General features: G+C 45.6%; 1 protein-coding gene and 1 long non-coding RNA gene across 3 annotated transcripts in view; both read left to right on the forward strand.

The window, feature by feature from the left end:
• Nucleotides 1-2,877, forward strand: part of LOC110477326 (uncharacterized) — a 30,711-nt gene extending 27,834 nt beyond the window's left edge. Inside the window, exon 3 of the long non-coding RNA XR_002466575.3 lies at nt 2,765-2,877. This is a non-coding gene — a long non-coding RNA (uncharacterized LOC110477326). The remainder of the gene's footprint in view (nt 1-2,764) is intronic.
• A 7,453-nt stretch (nt 2,878-10,330) lies between these two features.
• LOC110477061 (cytochrome P450 2J2-like) lies at nt 10,331-19,773 on the forward strand. 2 transcript variants are annotated; one of them, XM_021542474.3, is made up of 9 exons: nt 10,331-10,537; nt 12,068-12,230; nt 12,862-13,002; nt 14,622-14,782; nt 15,579-15,755; nt 16,297-16,438; nt 17,011-17,198; nt 18,963-19,101; nt 19,566-19,773. In XM_021542474.3, exons 1-9 carry the CDS (start codon nt 10,331-10,333, stop codon nt 19,736-19,738), a joined length of 1,491 nt encoding a protein of 496 aa, XP_021398149.2. In that variant the 3' UTR covers nt 19,739-19,773. The 2 variants fall into 2 exon arrangements, with proteins under 2 accessions (XP_021398149.2, XP_077641450.1); XM_077785324.1 differs by having other exon boundaries at nt 10,388-10,537; nt 16,303-16,438.
• Nucleotides 19,774-20,142: the final 369 nt, after the last annotated feature.

Here is a 20,142-nt window from a genome sequence, read left to right on the forward strand (position 1 = left end):
GAAAGACCAAGTTTTGTCTTCTGTCATGGGAAGCCTAATTTAGATTGCCTAAAACTTGAAATCAGTTTGAAGACAAATCCCCAAGGTCAACGACTCCACAGATTTGGAGGTTAAAGAATTGAGGTTAAGAACTGACAAACGAGGAAGCCAAGGCAAGATTATGGAAATGAGGATCTGTAGCAAATTCTCTCTTGTTTCCCCCTTGTAACCTCCTAATGACATTAGTGCCTGTCTTTGACAGTCCCTTCTCAAAGGGGAAGTTACTTGAGCACTAAAGACGCTTTTATGAGTCCCAGAGACACACACAGGAAAACATGTGGGCAAATCTGCTAAGACTCAGATATGGGACACAGTCCTTAAAAGCCCTGTGCCGACTTAAAAGAAATGACCTGAAATAAGGGAGACAACAAAACACGCTTGGCAGCTGGGTCCCCACCCCTGTATCCCCACCCCAGGCCCTGTGCTGAAAGCAAACATCCTTTTTTGCTTCCACGCTGCTGAATGCACACAGTTAAAAATTCAATCTTCGCATCTCCCCAGTGAGCTGGAGCACTTCTACTGTCCCTTCTCACAGCTGTGAAGCTGTGATTCAGAGGGATTGGAGCCAACACCATAAAGCAGCACCTGTTAACACTGTCCAGCCCAAACCACCATCCCCCTAGTCCTCGCAGCAACTCAGCCTTTCTGTAATGCAGTTTTTGTTGCTTATCCCAGCACTGCTTGGAGGTTGCTGAACTCATTTACTCCAGGGAGAGTTTCTGCACATCTGGTCCCTGGCTGGAAAATTTTTTTTTATGTAAGTATCTCACCCTTCTTCAGCAAAGAACAGCATGTGAAGCTTGGGCTGGACTTGTCTCTGCAGGTGGTGGTTCTTTAACTAAAACACAAGACACACATTTCCCTGCAAGGCTGTTTCACCCCAAGCTTAGAAGCTTGGTTGCTGCAAGAGAAGTTTCCCCCCTGGAGTCAGTGTAACATCAAACCTTTCCTCCCACTTTTTCTCTTGATCATCCTCTCTAAAATTACTCAGAGGGCTGTTCAAGAACAGCTGGGTGGGTAGGAGGCATTTAATGAAGATGCCTTTACTTCACCATCAAGTTGGAGAGCTGAGCCATGGTGTTCACTTCTTCTCCCCATCTTGTCTGTAAGACTTTTCTAACAGTGCTGGTGGGCTCAGGCCCTTTTCCCCCCCCTGTGATTAGATAGCAGAAAGCAAGGTGAACTTGCTCCTTTTATTTTAATATATTAGCCAGCTATGGTTAATGAAAAGCTGAAAGGTAATTTTTAACTGTAGACTGAGTGATATAGCCTTAAAGGGGAGCAAGGTATCCCTGAGGATGGTGGCAATAAGTATGGATAAATAATGTACATGGCTGTTTGGGAAGCACCTTACCTGTCTAAAAGACCTGCCATCCTCATCTCAGATGGATGAATTTATGGCCTTGTTATAAATTTCCTGATGCCTCAGCTTCCTAACCTTGAAACATTCATTCCAAGTAGCTATAGCTTTACAAATAGATAATTTTTTTTCAGAAATAGAGTTTTTCCATCTGTTTGTTCCATTTTCCCATCTGTTCCTCCAGCCTCATAATCATGTTCAACCTGTCTATAAAGATTGCCTTTAAATATATACATATATATAACTCTTTTTATTCAAAGATTGCCTTTGAATATATACATATATATAACTCTTTTTTCTATTCCAGGACAATTGTTTCTTTCACAGTGGTTTGGTTTGTTCCTAAACTGCCTCTCTGAAGTTCTCTGGGCACTTTTTTGGCTAATCCACTTACCTTTCCAATATGCATTTTGATCTTCAATGAGCTCATTACTCTTTGAGGCCACCAGGAATTCTTGCCAGGTGCAGGGTGATCACTTTGGCAGGGCCAGACCATGAGCTGCAGCCACATCCCAGTGACAAAGCCAGCATATCCCAATGGATGTGGCATTCTTGTGTCCAGCTGGGTGCCACAAGGGTGAGTGACACCAGGGAGTTCCAGCAGACAGCCCAACCCTTGTGCCTTCCCCTACAATGTCAGTCTGTACCTGCTCAGGAGCATTTTCTGCTCTCATAAGCCAGGTGAATATGGTCTTGTAGCAGCTCTCAAGGCTCTGCTTTCACTGAAGAACCTCTAGTATCTCCTGAGTAGTGACTAGGTAGAGATTAAGGTACCTAAAGCATTCCTCAGCCTGACCAATCTGGAAAAAATTCCCTGGAATCAGCAGGCAATACTGTATTACAATTAGATCAGAAGCTGGATTTGATTTCTATCTGTGATTTGTCTGAGAAGCACAAGTAGCACCCTCTGAGAAGGGATCATTTCTGCTACAGAGAAAGAGCAAATCTGCGTCTCTACAGGCCACCCAAAAAGTGATTTTTGATTTGTCAAAATAATCCTTTAAGTAGAGGAATTGAGAGTTTGGAAAATATCCAAAAATGTGTTAATCTACACTTTTTAAATTTCTCTTTTTATGTAAGGAAGGGGGGAAACTAATAATAAGCTCGTAAATCATGTGCTTAAGTTTAAAGAAAAATGCTTTGGGAAAGTTTTCTAGCCTCTGCAAGACATTTTGTTTTTATTCCTTCTGTCTCCACAAGACTTCTGCCTTCTACCATTTGCCAGCAGGATTGGAAAAATTCTACTGGTCTTGTCATCACAAGGGACGCTTGTGGAATTGTTTTATTGTTGCCCTTCTCCTTCTGGTAGGATGAGATCAATCCCTTCATTTCGCTGAAGTCAAGGCATCTTCTCTCTCGTTCCAGATGAGCCAAGCTGCTTGTAAACAACGAGGGCCTTTGTTAAATTGCTGGGTGTTTGTGAGCCTTGGAAGATCGCTGTGCTCCACCTTTCAGGTAAAAGGGATCACAGGAAGCCTTTGGGGCAGAGGAGAACCCAGTTCCAGTTTCCACGCAGGAGGATTTTCCCAGGAGGACTCACAGCACTGGCATTCCAGACTACAGACAACATTGATGTCTTTTAAAGGTTTATCAAGAGCATCTTGCTCACGTTGGGGAGGAGGCAGCAGCCTTCTGCAGCAGCCCCTCCTCTTGGTCTTGGGTTTATTTTAGGGTGGGCTTGTGGCCACTAAGCAGACACGAGCTATAAATTCACCTCCACTGGCTGCTGTTTTGGGCCATGGGATTTTAGGCACAAGAAGCTGGTCCTGTGTGTTTTATAGCAAGCCCAAGGCTTCACCTACCAGCTCAGCATAGCAAGTTTACCCATTACCAACCTGTGTCGCTTGGGTTCCCTTTGTTCCCAGAAAACAAAGGCTCTGTGTTCACAGCTAAATCCCTCCATCCAAGTGTTTCCTGTAACAAAACAAAAGCCCGCTAAATAGGAACGTTCCTCCCTCTGGGAAACGATGCATTCCCTCACGTTCACGGTATGCAGTGTTCCCTTAGTTCACTGATTTTGTTACTTTTTACAGTTCAGTTTCCATACGCTGCTGCTCATGTGTGGTGCCAATGGTGCTGGTGATGAATTTCTTGCAGAGCTGACTTGAGCAATGTCTCTGTAGTAATAATTTTCTGTCTCCCCAGCGTTTAGCTGAGTACATTGTCTCCAAGACCTTTCACCAAGCATCCATCAGGAAGGAGTTCAAGCTAAGCAAGACATTACCCCGTTCCAGAGGCTGAGCAAATCACACGCCTACCCTGTAACTAATTATTTCTATTGGCTGATTGGTTTTTAACGCATCTGTTTTACAGGTAAACAGATTTATCTTAGGAAGGCATAGGTAATAATGATGCTGGGTTTTTTTATTCATTGCCTTCCATCAGAGACTGAAGGGCTCCATGCTGAAATAGGTGTCATTTAGCTTGTACGGTCCCTTGATTTTTGTACCTAGGTAGAATGGACATCTAGGACTGCTGGGTAAAATTGGGAAAGCCTGAAAAACTTGTGGAGCCTTCTAACAAGACTCCATAAATGGATGACATTAACCATGTGTTCTCCAACCCCAGCTCTTCATGAACCTCCCCTTTATAAAATATAACTTTTTGTAATTGTCTGAGTCCCTGGAGAAGCCAATTTCTGGTGCAAGGAGCCCACAACATGGATCTCATATGCAGACAGCACAAGAGCATCAGCCATTTATGATGTTCCACTCACCCTCCTGATCCCAGGTGCAAATCTGATCATGGATATCTTGCAGGCATCTCAGCAACTGCTCTGGCAACTGTGATGCTGCTTGTACAGTGGTTGTATTGCAGAAACACTCAGAAATGTCCCAGAGCACACAACCCCTGGATCAAGGAGACCCAAAAGTCAGTACTTGACCCAAAGTACTTAAGATTGAAACATCAGAAGGGTAGATGGAAGCACTGGAGACAGAAAAGCTCTGCTCACTGGTAAAATGTAGATGCAATCAAGGGATTGCACTGAGGGAAAGGATCTTGAATATCCAGTTCAGACTTACAAACTAGGGAAAGGGAAGAAAATCACCAAGTTAAAATTATCGGAGGGAGATGTCATATATGTACATGGTAAGTAAAGCCATGGGCAGAGAGCACTGCCTTGGTGATGTCCTCATCCACACCACTCCTCCATGTGTTTTTAACGTGTTTTCAAAGAAATGTGGGTCTTAAAACCAAAAATATATTGCTAGAGGTACTCAACAGTGGCAGTAGCTGCCTTCAATCTATCCTGGCCAGTCTTAGAGACCTGAGCCACAGTGAACCCAACAAGCACTCACCAGTGTTCACATGTAACAGACCTCCTCAGGTGAAAGTGTGGTTCCCCCATTCCTGGACTTTTCTGCTTTGGAGAGACCCTTCTTTTTCTTTTCACTATTGCCAAAAAAAAAAAAAAAATTAAAAAATTTAAAAAAAATAAAATTTAAAAAAAGAAAGGCTTTCAGGGTAAATTTTACTTTCCTGCCTGCCCTCCTAGGGGCTGGGGGAAGGGGGAAGACCTTTACCTGCTGCTCGCTGCCGGGCAGGGGGCACCACGAAGGAAACAGGACCCAGCCGTCTGGCGGCAGCTTTTTTCGGCTGGATTTCGGCTCGCCTGCCAGGCTGGGGTTGCAGCTGGCTGGCCTGATCTCCTTCCCTCCCACCGGCTCTCACTGGGAGCAGAACATGCCTTCTCCTGCTGATTTCTGCTTGCCATATTGATTGCAGCAGGGTATAATGGAGACAAGTCAGGCAGAAAGCCAGCCACCCTTGGGAATGATTAAAGAGCAAGTAGAAAAGGATAGAAGTGAAGAAAAACAGGCTGACACTTAGGACGTGGTGGATTTGGAGCAAATTATGCCCTTTTCCCCACCTCACCCCTGCGAGGTGCCTGGGATGGTTCAGCAGCACCTCTATTTCAGCTCTGCCCTAAAGAAGCATCATATCGGCCCCCATGAACGAGGGGAACAAAATCCCCAGAACGTGTACAATATCCCTATTGTGCATGGATTTGAAGCCTGATTATTCAGAGCATAGCCAAGGAAAGGTAAGGCTATGACCCATTGTTTTCCTGCGATCAATTGAATACTGTCATTTGCATTTAAAACGCTCTAAATTCGCACTGTCAATATGCCAAACAGCTGCTCGAGCTTTTCAGCATTCCATGGTGACAATCACACTATCATACATCATTGGCACCAGGATTTGCAATACTCTCAGTGTCAAAATTTTGTGGGTTTTTTTTAAGAGGAAAAAAAAAAAAAAATCCTCCCCTCCCCCCAAAATACCCAAACCTGTGAAAAATCCACTTTTAAAATGATGGCGTTGGATGCTGCTAAGCAGGCCTTCACAGATGCCAACATATCAAAATTCATCTCTTTTCTTCCTCTCCTACAATTAAAAGGTAGTTAAGAAAGAGGCTGTTCCTGATAGACCCACCTTCTGTTTTCTCCTTTGTATGCGTATTATTCATTAGCAGTCTAATAAGAGTTTCAAAATGCTCTGTGCCTCTGCCAGCAGGGCATATGTATGTAGACATGTGCTTGTGACAGATAAGTACATAAACAGCATATTGGCACCAGAAAGACATCTGTGCCTAGAAAAACGCTTGTGATATGTACATAAATGACATTTTAGCTCTAGTCAAGTCCTTGTGGCTTTGAGAGGAATATGTGACTGTACTCTTCTCTGTGAATACTGAAAAGGTGCGCCTCAGACGGGAGAGCTTTCCCGAGGTTTGCGGGGAGCTGCGGAACAGCCCGGGCTGCGGCAGACGGTGGGAGCGCCGTGCCAGGGGAGGGTGGGCGCTGCCTCTGGCGCTGCCGCGGGGGGAAGCGCCCGGCACCCCCAGATCTGACTCGGTGCATCCGGACGGGATGTGCTGCGGTGCGGCGCTGCCAACGCGGCGCAGCTCCCCGCTGAGAAGGGAATAAAATCTTGGACCAAAAAGCCAAGGGTGATCCAGGGTCAGGGGGTACAGGGAGGGCTCCCTGCAGCACTTTCTGCTAACTGCATTTAATTATCTGGCTGAAGTCTGAGTGTAATCCCTTCACAACTGGCTTCTACAGCAGAAAAGGGACATTTTGGACTCTAACAGAAGGGGACTGAGCATCCCATCTTCTGGGATTCTTCCCAGATGGCACAGACACTGTAGATCTGCTCATACCACTTGGTTTAGGCTCGTAATGCCTCAGTTTGCCCATTCCTGGTGACAGATCCCTGACTTGGAGCTTTAATGAGCACTGGGAATGTTGTGGCTGGGAGGTTACAGGCGAGAGGTCTATGGTCCCAGGAAAATCTAGACATTACTTGCACCTCGTCTGGGTGAGGGAGGAGAGAGAGAGGATGCAAAATTGGCAGCACTTCAGTATTCACCACACACACAGAACAGTAAATATGGACTTGGCTTCCTGATTCAGGTCATTGAAGACAAAGTCTGGGATATATGGGAGCCCTTATGTCCCAGTGATATCACCCCAGAACTTCAGCCTAAATAGTGAGGTCAACCATGTCTTTCCTGAGTTTACCCCAGGAGTTTTCGGTGCTCCAGCACTCTCCATTCTTGGCTTTCTGAAATTACAAATCCCCTGTAGATTTCATTTGATCCAGTAAAGTAAATCCTGAAAGGAAATGAGTGTCCTAATCTGTCACTGACTCCAGGTTCATGAAGACTCACCTGTGCTGGACCATGAAAGAGCAGCTGCACCTGCATGAAAACCTCCTAGGATGTGGCATTAAGACAGACATCAGGGTGGTCGCTGCTGCTCAAGAGCTTGCCCATGGTGAAAACGGCCTCACTTCCTTGGGTCTGACATGAAGAGGAGAGAAACAGCAAAATATTTCTTGCTGGAAATCAGGATGGGTCCTCAGACTTTGCTGAGCCTGTTTGTTGACATGACCTGAGCTCGCAGCTCCCTGGGTGGATGGGAGTCTCACACCTCCAGCGTGATGGATGGAAGAACAGTGGTGGATGAGCTGTTACTTGCTTGAAAAAACGTGTTTTGGGGGAAAATTGTCTCCAGTCATTCTCATTTTGCATGTGATTTTTCCTACATATGCTTCTAATCATTAAGAAATTCTGTAGCTTAAATAATGCTCTGAAAGTACGGTAACTGTTGGACTACATTCTGTTGTAACCTTATTGAATTTCACTTCTCTGGAAAAAATAATGGGATACTATATCTTGAAAAACAAATGGTAATTGCATTTTTAACAGAATGTTTCTCTTTGTGTTTCAAAACCTTCTGCACACAGTTAGACATCTAGCCAGGGAAGAAGGTACAAAGCATATGGGCCAATTTCTGTCTCTTGGCTGTTCAAGATGCCTTAATATTCAGGCAGTGATGTGTCTGTGTCCATGCAATATGGCACAATTTATCTATGTGGTATCCTTGAGCTCAGGTGAGCTGCATACTGGCATCAGGGGAAGTATTTGAGGAGAAACTGGGGGAAGGTGGGTCTACATCCTGTTCTCTACTAGATGTGTGGGTGCACATCCTCTTATGAATTCAAATTTGTGTTCTTTGATCTGCAGAAGACCAGTATTCCAGCATTCATGGTGCTGGCCAGAGGAACAGGTTCATCCTGCAGGTGACCAGGATCTTACGGAAAAGGATCTTGTCAACACCGCAGAGACTGGCATTGTCCAACAACCTTTGCACTGCCCACGTGCCACGGTGACATGACTTCCTCAGTGCTTTGGGGATTTGCACATCACCATGTGCTGAGAACTGGGTTGATTAAAGTCTGGGACCCAAAATAGAATTGCCACAGTTTGATAACATGCTGGTGTTATTGTCTGCCAAGGTTAGGAGAGCCCTGGTAATACTGGAAGGCTCTTCCATAATTCTTTGTAAATCTGGTGTGTTCAGAACTTTGTGAGGGGATGCATTTGGACATGTGAAGCCTCAAGGCAAAGGAATAGACTTGAGGTTTCTGACTGACAAGACACATGTGAGTACATGCAGAATGTGCTCCTCCTGCTAAAAATAACATTTCTCCTGTCAACCACGATGCACCCACCCCCACAACACCACCCAGAAGAACACATTAACACCTTGGCTTTGCACGTAGCCCGATTCACAGCAGCCACAAGTGGTAGAGGGATCTGCACTCTGTGCATGCTGACAAATCATATGGCACAGCGAGGAACAGAGGAGTGAAACTGGGCTAGCAGAAGTTGACGCCTTATCATCACAGTCCCTCTGAGCATGCTGTAGGCTGACACCTCCACCAACCGAGTCATCTCCCTGGTGCCAGGATGAGGAGCACGAGCCTGCTATCCTGATTTAGCCTCTGGTAAGCCAGGCTTGGCTTGCCACAGCAGGAAGGCTGGAAGAAGTGCGTGGATGCAAACGGTGCAGGAGCACCGTGGGTGCGCCGGCATGAGGAGAAGCAAAGCACATCCAAACACTGCTGCTCACAGCTGTGCTATGGGGACATGCAAAATGTGCTTTATACACAAGGGATGTGAGATGTTTCTCCCATTGCTGTTCCCCGTTTCCTGCCTTATCCCATCCAGGAAGCTGTAAATAATATTTCAAAGCAAGAAGGGTTGGGTTGCAGCTAACTTTTTCCCCTAAAAGAGACTCCTGCCATAGCCAAGGTGCAGGTCAGATAGCCTGCTTCTAAGAAAATGAAAGACAGGGACAGCAAAGCTTTTTAAAATGGTTAAAGACCAGAGAATACCAGAATTATTTTCCAATTATTGTTTCTTATGAAAAGCTGCACTACTTTGTCCTTAAAAATTAAAGCTTTCTTAAAGCTGAAGACACAGCATCCCTGCCCATGGCAGGAGGTTGGAATCAGAGGATCTTTAAGTTCCCATTCAACCCCAACCATCATAGGATTCTATGGCAGTAAAAAATGACCATCCTTCAGAATTTTTCATATTAAATTCCCATTCAACCCAAACCATCATTAAGATTCCGTGGCAGTAAAAACTGACCATCCTTCAGAATTTCTCACATTAAGTTCTAGGCAATTAGTTTGAAAACTCATTCTTTATAGTTTTGCTTTAGTACAAATTTAGATTCTTTGTAAAAGGAGAAAAAAATAAAAAGAAAGAAAGACAGAGCTGGGACAAAGTTGTAGCTAAATATCAGCAGGTGACACAAGATTCATTCCAAGTCATAGAGGTCACTGTCAGTCCACAGAAGCCTTCTCCCAGGACAGTGTGAAGCTTTATTCAAAGGAGATTTTTGGAAAACCCAGGAGATTTAAATGCAGAAGTTCCAATCCCATGGCAAGCACAGGAGCCTATGTTCTCACTCTTGAAATTAAGCTCCTTTAACTCTCATCTCTGTGGCTGGGAGAGCCCTGGGCCCCTGCACTTCTTCCCTTGTCTGAAGCTCCCCTGACAGCTCCAGCAAAGCCAGGAAGGCTTTGGTGGGCACTGAAGGCACCCAGCCCATGCAGATGGTGCTTAGCACTTAACAGGATCAGCCCCTCAGCCACTTGTGTGGTGTCCATCACCTCAGATGCCTCACCATCCCTGAAACTACGCGACGCCCACCACATGTGATCGGCCCCATAAGCTGCTTTCACCTCACCTCAAATGTTTGCTCTGCTGATAATCCCAGTGGGGTGTCCATATAAAGGAGCTCCTTGTTCAGGGCAAAAGGGAGGAATGCTCTTCCATAAGAAAATTAGGGAGTTGACAGAGACGTAAAGTTAAAAGTTTTGCAAGATTGCTTTTGCTTGGCCAAACGTTGTGAGGTTTCAGGGTTGTTTTTGGAGATCCTGCTGTTTAAAGTTAGTTATTCAGCAGGTGGTCTGGCAGAAGCTGTGTATGGAAAAGCAGCTTCCATTCAGCTATCAGCATTTTAGCTTTTTTTGTTTCTTCCCCAGTCGTTGCTTACTCCTCTTTTAGCAAATGTAACACCAGAATCAAGTCCCTTCCTGGGATGAGAACCTGCGAGTACATCAGCCAAGATGGAGCTTCAGTTTTGGCCTGATTTGGTGCCTCTCTTGAAAAAGCTGAACAGTTGGATGGTCCTGGTGGTTCTGGTCATATCGCTTTTGATTATTGACCTAGTGAGAAAGAGACGACCCAGGAATTTCCCTCCAGGGCCGCAGCTCTTTCCTCTCGTGGGAACCTTTGTGGACTTTCAGCAGCCTCTCCATCTTGCACTGCAGAAGGTAAGAGCTCCATGGACATTTTCCCTACTAACAATATCTTTCCCTTCCATGACTCTTCCCACCACACTGAGGAGCAGCAAGAGCAGCCTCTGCAGAGCTGGGTGTATAATAACCACATGAGATAGATGACCCTTCTTGCTTTTATCTCTCACTATCACCTCCTTTTCCAGGGGAGTAGGATGGTCCAATGGGAAAGAAATCCATCATGGAGCAAGACCTATATGTTCCTCCTTTCTCTTCCCATCTGACTGTGACCATTTCCTTCTGGACCCCAGAAAGGACTCGGGAGGGCTGGGCCAGGCTGGGGGACAGGTGAAAAGTGCTGTGTGACAGCTGAACTGTTTGGAGATCACCTCTGAAAATTGTCCTGTCATTGTCTTTGCTCAGAGGCCAACAACTCACCCCATCACATCTGAAAGAAACATTTAAAATCCTGAGTTATGTCCTGTGGCTTCTTCTGTGTTGCAGAAAGAGGCAGTGATCTCACAGAAAAGGTTTCCACATCTTTGGCTCCCACCAGAGACAAAAAGAGAGATTTTATACATGCTAAGTACTCCTCTCTGAAAAGGTGGAAGAAGTTCTGGCATGCTGACTGCAAAAATCCTTTCTGGTGACTCTTTGTCTCTTGCTTTTGCATCAGACTGACACCAGCCTGTCTACCCTGGATGCCCTCAGGCCTCCAGCATGGGTGGTCCCTGAGGGAATCCTCAGGGAAGGCTGAGGCACCGAATTTAGGATAATTTGTCAATACATAGTTGTTATGAAAATTAACCCCATTTATTTAGAAGCACATAATGACTGAGACACCCATTTGGTCCCAGGCTGGTTTCATGAGTCACCACAGCAGTTTGGAGTGACCCTGTGTGTCCTTCCATGTAGATTCATTCTAAGAAGAGGATGAGCTCCTTGACAGAGAGAAGATATGATCCCCCCTTTTACCCTTATACATCTCAGAGGAGACACTAATGCCAGCAAAGTCCATGCAAGGAAAATGGCTGCAATTTGGCCATAAATGCAGTCAGGCTTAAAATTGGAAGTACGTGTCTAGCAATAAGCAGTTAGAGCTCCTGTCTAAATGGGAGAGCTGGAGAAGAAACCACACTACTCTAGACAAAAACTTGATGAAAGGGACAATTTGTCTTCCTCAGCAGGAAGAGCCTGAGTGTGGTGACCCAGGTGGTGGGACAGAAAGGGACAGAGCAGATGCCCATCAGTTACAAAGCAAATTACATCCTTGTTACAAGCCAAACTGATGTAAACACCTGGTCCAGCCCAGGTCACACTAGATAACAAATAGAAGCAATCCATCTCTGCCAAACTACAGCTCTCCAGCCCTTCTTATGCCTTCTCCAACCTTCATGGAGTAGATGAGATTGGATGGGACCTGCACACTTGGGTTTGGGTTTCTCTCAAGTCCCTTTCATTCAGGCAGGGTTAAATTCAAAGTCAGATTTCCCTGTTCAAGGTCTTGGCCTGGTGAGTTTTGAAAATCATCTTCTTGTTCTCAGAGGACAATGGGCTCTCTTTCAGCTTACGGGTCAGTATGGGAACATCTTCAGCGTGCAGTTTGGAAGTCTGACATTCGTGGTGGTCAACGGGTACCAGATGGTGAGAGAAGCTCTTGTCCACCAGGCTGAAACATTTGCTGATCGGCCAAATATTCCACTCCTCCAAGAAATATTTAGAGGCTTTGGTAAGCACAGCTATCAGGATTCTGGGGAAAACTTTCATCTCTTTGCAATGATAACAGTTAGTGGGAAAGAAACGGGTTGAATTCAACCCTTGTGAGCTGCACCTGTGAAAGCCTGCACAGGTCAAGGCTAGAATACTCATAATCTCAGAGGGGTATGTTTTAATCTCTGTGCAATTTAGGGATGAGGACGGGCTCAAAACCAGAGCTTAATGAAAGAGGAGATATAAATGCAAGCTCTCTAAAGATCCATACACTTGCAGCATTTCCCCTTGGTTTTCATTTCTCCTTTACTTTTCCTGCCTGGGTTGCACAGAGCTCCAGAGACGGGGTGCTCCTGCCTGCAGCTCTGCCAACAGCGTGATAGTACTCAGAGTATTTTGGTTTACACCTTTTTTTCCCCACGCAAAGTGACAAAGTTGCAGATTAAAGCAAATCCATAAAGTTAGATCTTTAGCATAAGCCAATTGCTCTTGAATTTTAATTCCCAGGAAAAGCCATAGCCTTTTCCACATCCACGAGCTTTGTTTGCTTTGGTTTGGGGTTTTTGTCCATGATGAATGGCCGCTTCAGAATCCTAACACTCACAAATAACCCAGAGAGAGGATTGTTCACCTGTTTTTTCCACCTACAGGGCTCATATCATCCAACGGGCACATATGGAGGCAGCAGAGAAAGTTTGCTTCAGCAACACTGAAAAGCCTTGCTGTAAATTTTGAGGAAAAAGTGCAAGAGGAGAGTCGGTACCTCGTGGAGACAATTGAGGAGGAGAAAGGTGGGGGTTAATGCACAGCATTGTGCTCAGAGCTTCCAGCTAAATGAATGATGAGAAGTAAAACTCTTAAGCCAGCACAGCCACAAACGTACAAAACATTTCTTCAATAGTTCTAATCTCTATCTTACACTTCCAGACTGTGCCTTTTAGCACTTATTGTAGACCTCAGGACTCCTATTTTAGCTGTTCCTTATAAATATTAAGCAAATATATACCAGGTGGTTATTAAAACATGAGTGTTTACATGGCTAAGGAAGTGTCTCGTGCATTCTGCAAAGGAATAAACGCAGCTCTCCTGCTATCAAACACTACCACTCAGAGGCTTAGTTAACCTCTGCTTGTCCTTGGCTTTGCAAAGTATTTTAAAACTTGTTTAGTCAGGCTTTCCTTTTGTATCACACACAGATGAAGCGTGTGCCTTGCTCTTTTATGGTCCAGCTTTTCAAAACTGCCAGAGGGATATTTGTAAGAATAATTTGTATGTTGGTACATGGGTGATGTTGCACTTCAGCTTTAAATAGAAGCAGATGGGGTTGAGCTAATTCTATGGAGCTATATATAGTAAGCAAGAAAGACCTAAAAAGGAATTGTGAAATTATATACTAAACTTGCTCCATTTTAATTGCTGTTGCACTGAACAGGCCAAATACTCCATGTTGCCAATTGATTATAGTCTTCTATAGTCCTAATCAATAAACTAATTAAGCTGCTGGTTTGGGCCTTTCTTCCCATTAGTAATGACAAATAGTGATCACGTCCATCACTCTAATATCTGAGCACCAGCCCAGTTTAATTACTTTCTTGAAGAGTGGAGAGATCAGCAGTGCTGCGAGGAGTGCCTTGCATTTCAAAGTGATCTTCAACAGCCTCTCAGGGCTGGACTGGGCTTGTCGCTGAGATCAGTCTCTTGTCATAGCAAGTGGCTTTCCTCAGTGGCTGCTGAAATGTGCCCAAGGAGAGGAAGGTCTCTGCTCAGTAGCTCTCTCAGGGAACACAGATGTGACAAGCATCACATCACACGTCACTTGATAAATGAGCTCTATGGACCGCATGAGCTATTGCTGGGGTTTACAGGTGGGCACAGAGATCTGCAGCCCTCCTCTCTCTGTCCTTCAGCTCCCTTCATTTCTTCATGCCGGACAACTAAAGCCCAGGGCAATGGTTTTTTTTCCAGTGCAGTTTTCCTGGTCTCCCAGCCCTGGGCAAAGCTTTAAAGGAACCCTCTCCTGGTGTTTCAAATTGGCACCAAACACCGTCTGGAGCGGGCCAAGTTGACAGCCAGAGCATGGCTTGCTGCTGGTTGTTTTCCCTGGAAAATGCTTCAGACCCTGCTTGGGCAACTCCGTGCTAGCGCCACTGCCTGCCAGCAGCCTGGGCTGGACACAGGATGGGATGTCCTGGCCCACAGGACCCAGGTTCCAGTGGGATGCTGGAGGTGATGGGGGTGGTGGGTACCCCAGAAGATGGGGTGAAACCTGAGCACCACCATGGGTGAGAAGCAGGTCTCACCCCAACTTGTGGCTGTTTCCTCTTATCCTTTGCTCCATGGGAGACAATACTAACCCCCACCTGGCCACAACCTCCCTTCAGGCAGTTTTCTTTCCTTTTCTTTCTTCCAGGACAACCCTTTGACCCTCATTACAAAATCAATAGTGCTGTTTCGAACATCATCTGTTCCATAACTTTTGGGAACCGCTTTGACTACCATGACAACCGTTTCCAGGAACTGCTGCACTCCCTGGCTGAAACACTGCTGCTCATTGGAAGTTTCTGGGGCCAGGTAAAGCCACTTGGATGTTTTTCCAGCTTCAGCTGAATGTGACAGCTCAGAAACTGGGATTTCTAAGTCACTGGTGTAATCTGCATTTTCCTGTAGAAAAAGAGCCATGTTTAAAGGAAAATGTCCAGGAGAATTGCTTTATATTAGATTGGACTTATACATAAAGTCTATCAGGAAAGCAAGGAAGTAAGTTAAAATTAATGGGAGGAAATGGAGAATAAAAAAACACTACAGGATTTTGAAACCAATCTTCTGCCTGATACAACCAAAGAACAACAGAAAAACCTTAAAGGAATCTGTTTCTACATAAAGAAGAACTAATAACACAGAAAATTTCTATCTTTTCACACACCCATATCCCAACCAGTTTCTTAAATAACTTCTATTTATGAAAAAAAAAAAAAATGAGATTCCAGGTTAAGAAACAAAGCAGGTGGATTTGGTGATGAATTTTCTGCATGGCCACACACCATGGTCCGATCTCTGTGCCCTCTATGGGGACATACTACGGGGCTCATCTGCATCCACCTCACCTGTGGCCACCTCACATTAGGGGGCAACTTTGGTCACTCAGTATTTGAAAACTTTTTCAGTAGAAAATATCTGTCCAATTCTTATCTTATTTGCACATGTTCACACCTGTGTAAGTAAATTTGGACTGTTATAGCAAGGATGATTTTTTTCATGATAGCAAGCAGAGTTAATAAATTAATTGAGAGTCTTATCCTCTCAACTATGATACCTGCTCTTTTCTAACTCAAAAAATGCTCTTTTGCTCTGTTTGATTTCTTACCAGCTCTATAATGCTTTTCCTTGGATCATGAGATGGTTGCCAGGGCCCTTCAGGAAAATCTTCAGGCACTGGGAGAAACTTCAATATTTTGTGAAAGAAGTGATTGCAAAGCACAAGGAGGATTTAGACCAGTCCGAGGCAGGAGATTATATTGACTGTTACCTGAAGGAAATAGAAAAGGTAGGAAGTAAATAACTAAAGATTTAGCCATAGAATGAGCAGAGAAGATTCAGGGCTGCTTTGTCAGGGGAGCTCTTGCCTCACACGTTTCCTTTCCCTCCCTACCTCTGTCACATCAAACTTTAGCAGCAGCAGATGCCTGATCACATATAACACACACAGATTTATTTTTTTTTTTCATTTGAAAGGATTTACACTTTGTCTTCTTCTGTTTTTCATTCTGTCACATGGCATAGGAGGACTCTCAGGGAACATGTTCATGTTTCTGTGAGCACTCACACTCCTGTGTTTGCTATTGTGAAACTTGACATTTAAAAATGCTACCTGCTTTCAAGAGCCACTCTAGAGCAACCAGGGTGTCTTTCAAAACAGTCCATAGCTTGAAATCCATTGTGAAGCTAAAGGCCAAGTAAATTTTCAAGTCCAGATGTAGGTAATAAAGGAGCAGTAGGACTTCAGTTACACACAGGTGGTTTTGGATTGGGTTTTAAAAGCATCCCCTCCAGAGTGAGAGTTTTCATTGCCATGTTTTTCCTCCAAGTTTAAGGGTGACACCAGCTCCTATTTCCATGAGGAAAACCTGCTGTGCTGCACCTTGGACCTGTTCTTAACGGGGACTGAGACAACGGCGACCGCCATCCGCTGGGCTCTGCTCTACATGGCCGCGTACCCCCACATTCAGGGTAGGGCCACCGAGGGGTCCTTTGCTTAGCCCAAATTAGGTAAGGGAGCCTCAGGGAACAGAGTTATCCCAGCTCTGCCACATCTGCACAGGACATGCCTGTACCCCAGCTATCCTCTTGGGAACCTTTTGAAGACAAGTCTTAGGAGAAACCATTGAGGGAACTGGGACTGTTTAGCCCAGAAAAAGGAAGCTCGGGGTGGGGACGTTCCTGTGCTTGACAAGTCCCTGAAAGGAGGGTGCAACCAGGCGGGAGTTGGTCTCTTCTCCCAAGGAATACGTGAGAGGACAAGGGGAAATGGCCTCAGGTTATGCCAGGAGAGGTTTATATAGGATATTAGGGAAAATTTCTTCCCTAAAAAGGTTGTCCAGCCCTGGAACAGTCTGCCCAGGGAAGCGGTGCAATCATCCTGGAATGTTCAAAAGGAGTGTGGATGTGGCACTCGGGGACATGGGTTGGTAGCAGCCTGGCAGTGCTGGTTTAATGGTTGGACTTGATCATTTAAGCGGGCTTCTCCAACCCTAAAAATTCTATGCAGAGGGCTATTTTGAATTTTCTTTTGCTCCCTGTAGAGAAAGTGCAGCAGGAGATCGACGCCGTGGTTGGGCAGTGCCGGCAGCCCTCGATGGCCGACAAGGAGAAGATGCCCTACACCAGCGCCGTGCTGAGCGAGGTCCTGCGCGTGGGCAACGTGGTGCCCCTGGGGGTGCCCCGCATGGCCACCAGCGACACCACCCTGGCCGGCTTTCACCTGCCCAAAGTGCGTGGGACCACTGGCCTTCATCCCACAGCCCTTCATCCCAACAGCCTTCACCCTACTAACCTTTATCTCACCAGCCTTCATCCCATCAGAGCAGGGTCTACACGGCCCAAGCCCCAAATCTCACCTGGAGGGGAACCAGCCAGCAGTGGGATGTTACCAACATTATATACCAGAAACTCCCTGTGCTGGATTTACAATAATGTGCCAATATCTGTCACCTACGTTGGACAGTGTGTCCCCAGCCTAAACCAACAGAAAAATGCCAATACTGCAGTGAAACATGGAAGGCATGAACAAGGAGAAAAAGGACAAGGCACACTCAATTTCCTACATCTTGTCCCCTTTGAACCCCTAATCTAGAAACTTAAAATTTTACTTTTTTACCCGTGCCACACTTAAGTATTACTTATATCAAACACTCAGAGCTGGTAATTCATCCTGTAAGATTGCAAACTCTTTTCCATGGACAGAGATCACAGCCAGTGTCTCTGGGGGCTCTGTCCAGGGGGGTTCCTGACCCCTGCCAGGGTCCCAGACCTTCCAGAGCAGCCAGAGGGAAGCCCTGGATTCCCACAGAACAAGACTTGGGCCAATGGGGTTGCAGATACCTGATGCTTCAGGGGAGGGTTACAGATGTGGGATGAACCAGACATTGGGGGGTGAGACAAAACATTCCATTTGACTTTTGAACCTATCTGTAGGTAAAAGGGCATTGTTTAATCCAAAGAGGGGATTGCTTTCAATCTGGCTATACTATTGTTTTCTAGTTGTTCATTAACTAAGGTTTGGTATCTCAAATCTTGTTCTCATCTCAAATCTGTATTTTCTAAATCTTTTGCCAGGTAATCATATTTATAAGGCTTTCCTATTTTATCTTCCCTGACACCAGGGTCTTCACAGCCCAAGCCCCAAATCTCACCTGGAGGGGAACCAGCCAGCTGGATCTTACAGAAATACAAAAATTATTTAGAAAAGACAAGCCCTCCTGATGGATTCTGCAGGGCTGTTATGGGTCTCACATCCTTACTGACAAGAATTGTGAGATCTGCATAGTGTTGGCTGTAATTTCCAATTTTAAAAGGTTTATGCCTTAAATTTAGTAAAAGTCACCCTCAACACATTACAGGAATAGAGGAAATATAGGAAAGCAAACAGTTTGGGCTTGTTAAATCCACACAATATTAATAATCATCTATGAAAATTAGTAGCCCTTGATGAAAGATAAGTAATGAGTATTGTTTCACACACACTGTTCTGCAATTACAAAAGCAAATATGGGATTTGTATATAACTGGACTCTTCCCTCTATATGACTGGTTGCAATGAGGCAAATTTTAAAAATCCAGGCATTTTCCTCCACATTGATTAGGATATTTCTCTTGCTGATGGAGAATGTGGAGATAAACCAGATCAGTTTTATTCGATTTTTAAAAACCACATTTAAACAAATCAATTGAAAATTACTTGATTAAATTGCTTCAAGGTCCTATGAGAATGCAGTGCTACCAATTTAAACTTGGTTTGTGTGAACATCACCTGTTACTGCAGCTCAGGATGCAGATCAATGCTCGGTGATCTGTAAAGGCACACAGGAGCAAACAATCCTGCAGGATTTCACCCTCATTTAATTACATAGCTTGGGGGGAAAAAAGCCTGTATTGCCCTTAAAACTGTGTAGTTTACAGAACTAAAAATAGCCCAGTCTGACAACACATCGTGTCCTCTCTGCCGGGTTATCAGCCTTTTCTCCGCCTCTCGCAGGGCACCACCCTGATGACCAGCCTGACTTCAGTGATGTTCGACAAAAACGTGTGGGAGACTCCAGACACCTTTAATCCTGAACATTTCCTGGAAAACGGCCTGTACAGGAGACGGGAGGCTTTTCTGCCCTTCTCTGCAGGTAGGTTGATGGATGGAGGGCGGCTTTTCCTTTTGCAAAGCTTTTACTTTTTCCCCAAGACACTGCTTATAAAATAGGGGGTACCACTTCTGTCCAGCTTCCAGTCCATCCCACAGTGAAAATCCCAGTCACAGTTAATGGAGGCTGCTCGGATAGGGAAGAAATCAGTTTGTTACTGCAGGATTAAAAAAATAATGAAAAATAAGGCTTTTTCTTCTTGCACAAGTTATATAACTGGGTTGTTCAGACAGTTTCTGCTCTTCGCCTCTCGGAACAGGCACAGTTTGCTTGGCAGTAAACTTCTGGGGCAGGTTTGAGCAGATTGTGTGGGTGAACATTGCCACCTAACCTTTCTGGGAAGAAAAGCTGCCGCAGCCTGTGCAAGGTGGCGCGAGCCAGAGGAGGCTCGGAGCTGGCTGGAGCTCACTAGGGACCCTGTCGAGTTATTTGTGCTCCTTTTCCAGGCAAGAGGGCTTGTCCCGGGGAGCAGCTCGCCAGGACCGAGCTCTTCATCTTCTTCGTGGCCCTGCTGCAGAAGTTCACCTTCCAGGCCCCAGCAGCGCTGTCCTTCGCCTTCACGCTCAGCCTCACGCGCTGCCCCAAACCCTTCCAGCTCTGCGCCGTGCCCCGCCACTGAGGCAGGCCTGGGGCTGCCCCACAGCCCCCCGCAGCCTCACAAGATGGGAACTCCCCTTCTCCTGGCCACCCCAGAGATGTTGGGCTGAAATGATGGGTTGGTGGGGAGCAGTTCACCTGAAGCACAGCAGAAAGGGAACAGCAGAGGGTGTTGGAAGGGTCCTGCCTGCGGCGGCTCAGCGCTGGCCCTCAGGAAGGAAGTGTTGGAGCAGTGGCTTTGTGGTGGGAAATCACGAGTTCGGCACTTTCCCTCTGCTTCTGGCAAAGATTTGTGTCTGTGTGTGACCAGCATGGGCATAGCTGGGGGCTGAGGGAGCAGCTGGGACAGGGCACCCTGCATGATGGATGCAGCGTCTTCCTATGCCAGGCCTCTTTGCATAAGAGTTAATTAAATATGCAACTTGT

The sequence above is a fragment of the Lonchura striata genome, chromosome 9 (assembly GCF_046129695.1).
Source record: "Lonchura striata isolate bLonStr1 chromosome 9, bLonStr1.mat, whole genome shotgun sequence".
Lineage (NCBI taxonomy): Eukaryota > Metazoa > Chordata > Aves > Passeriformes > Estrildidae > Lonchura > Lonchura striata.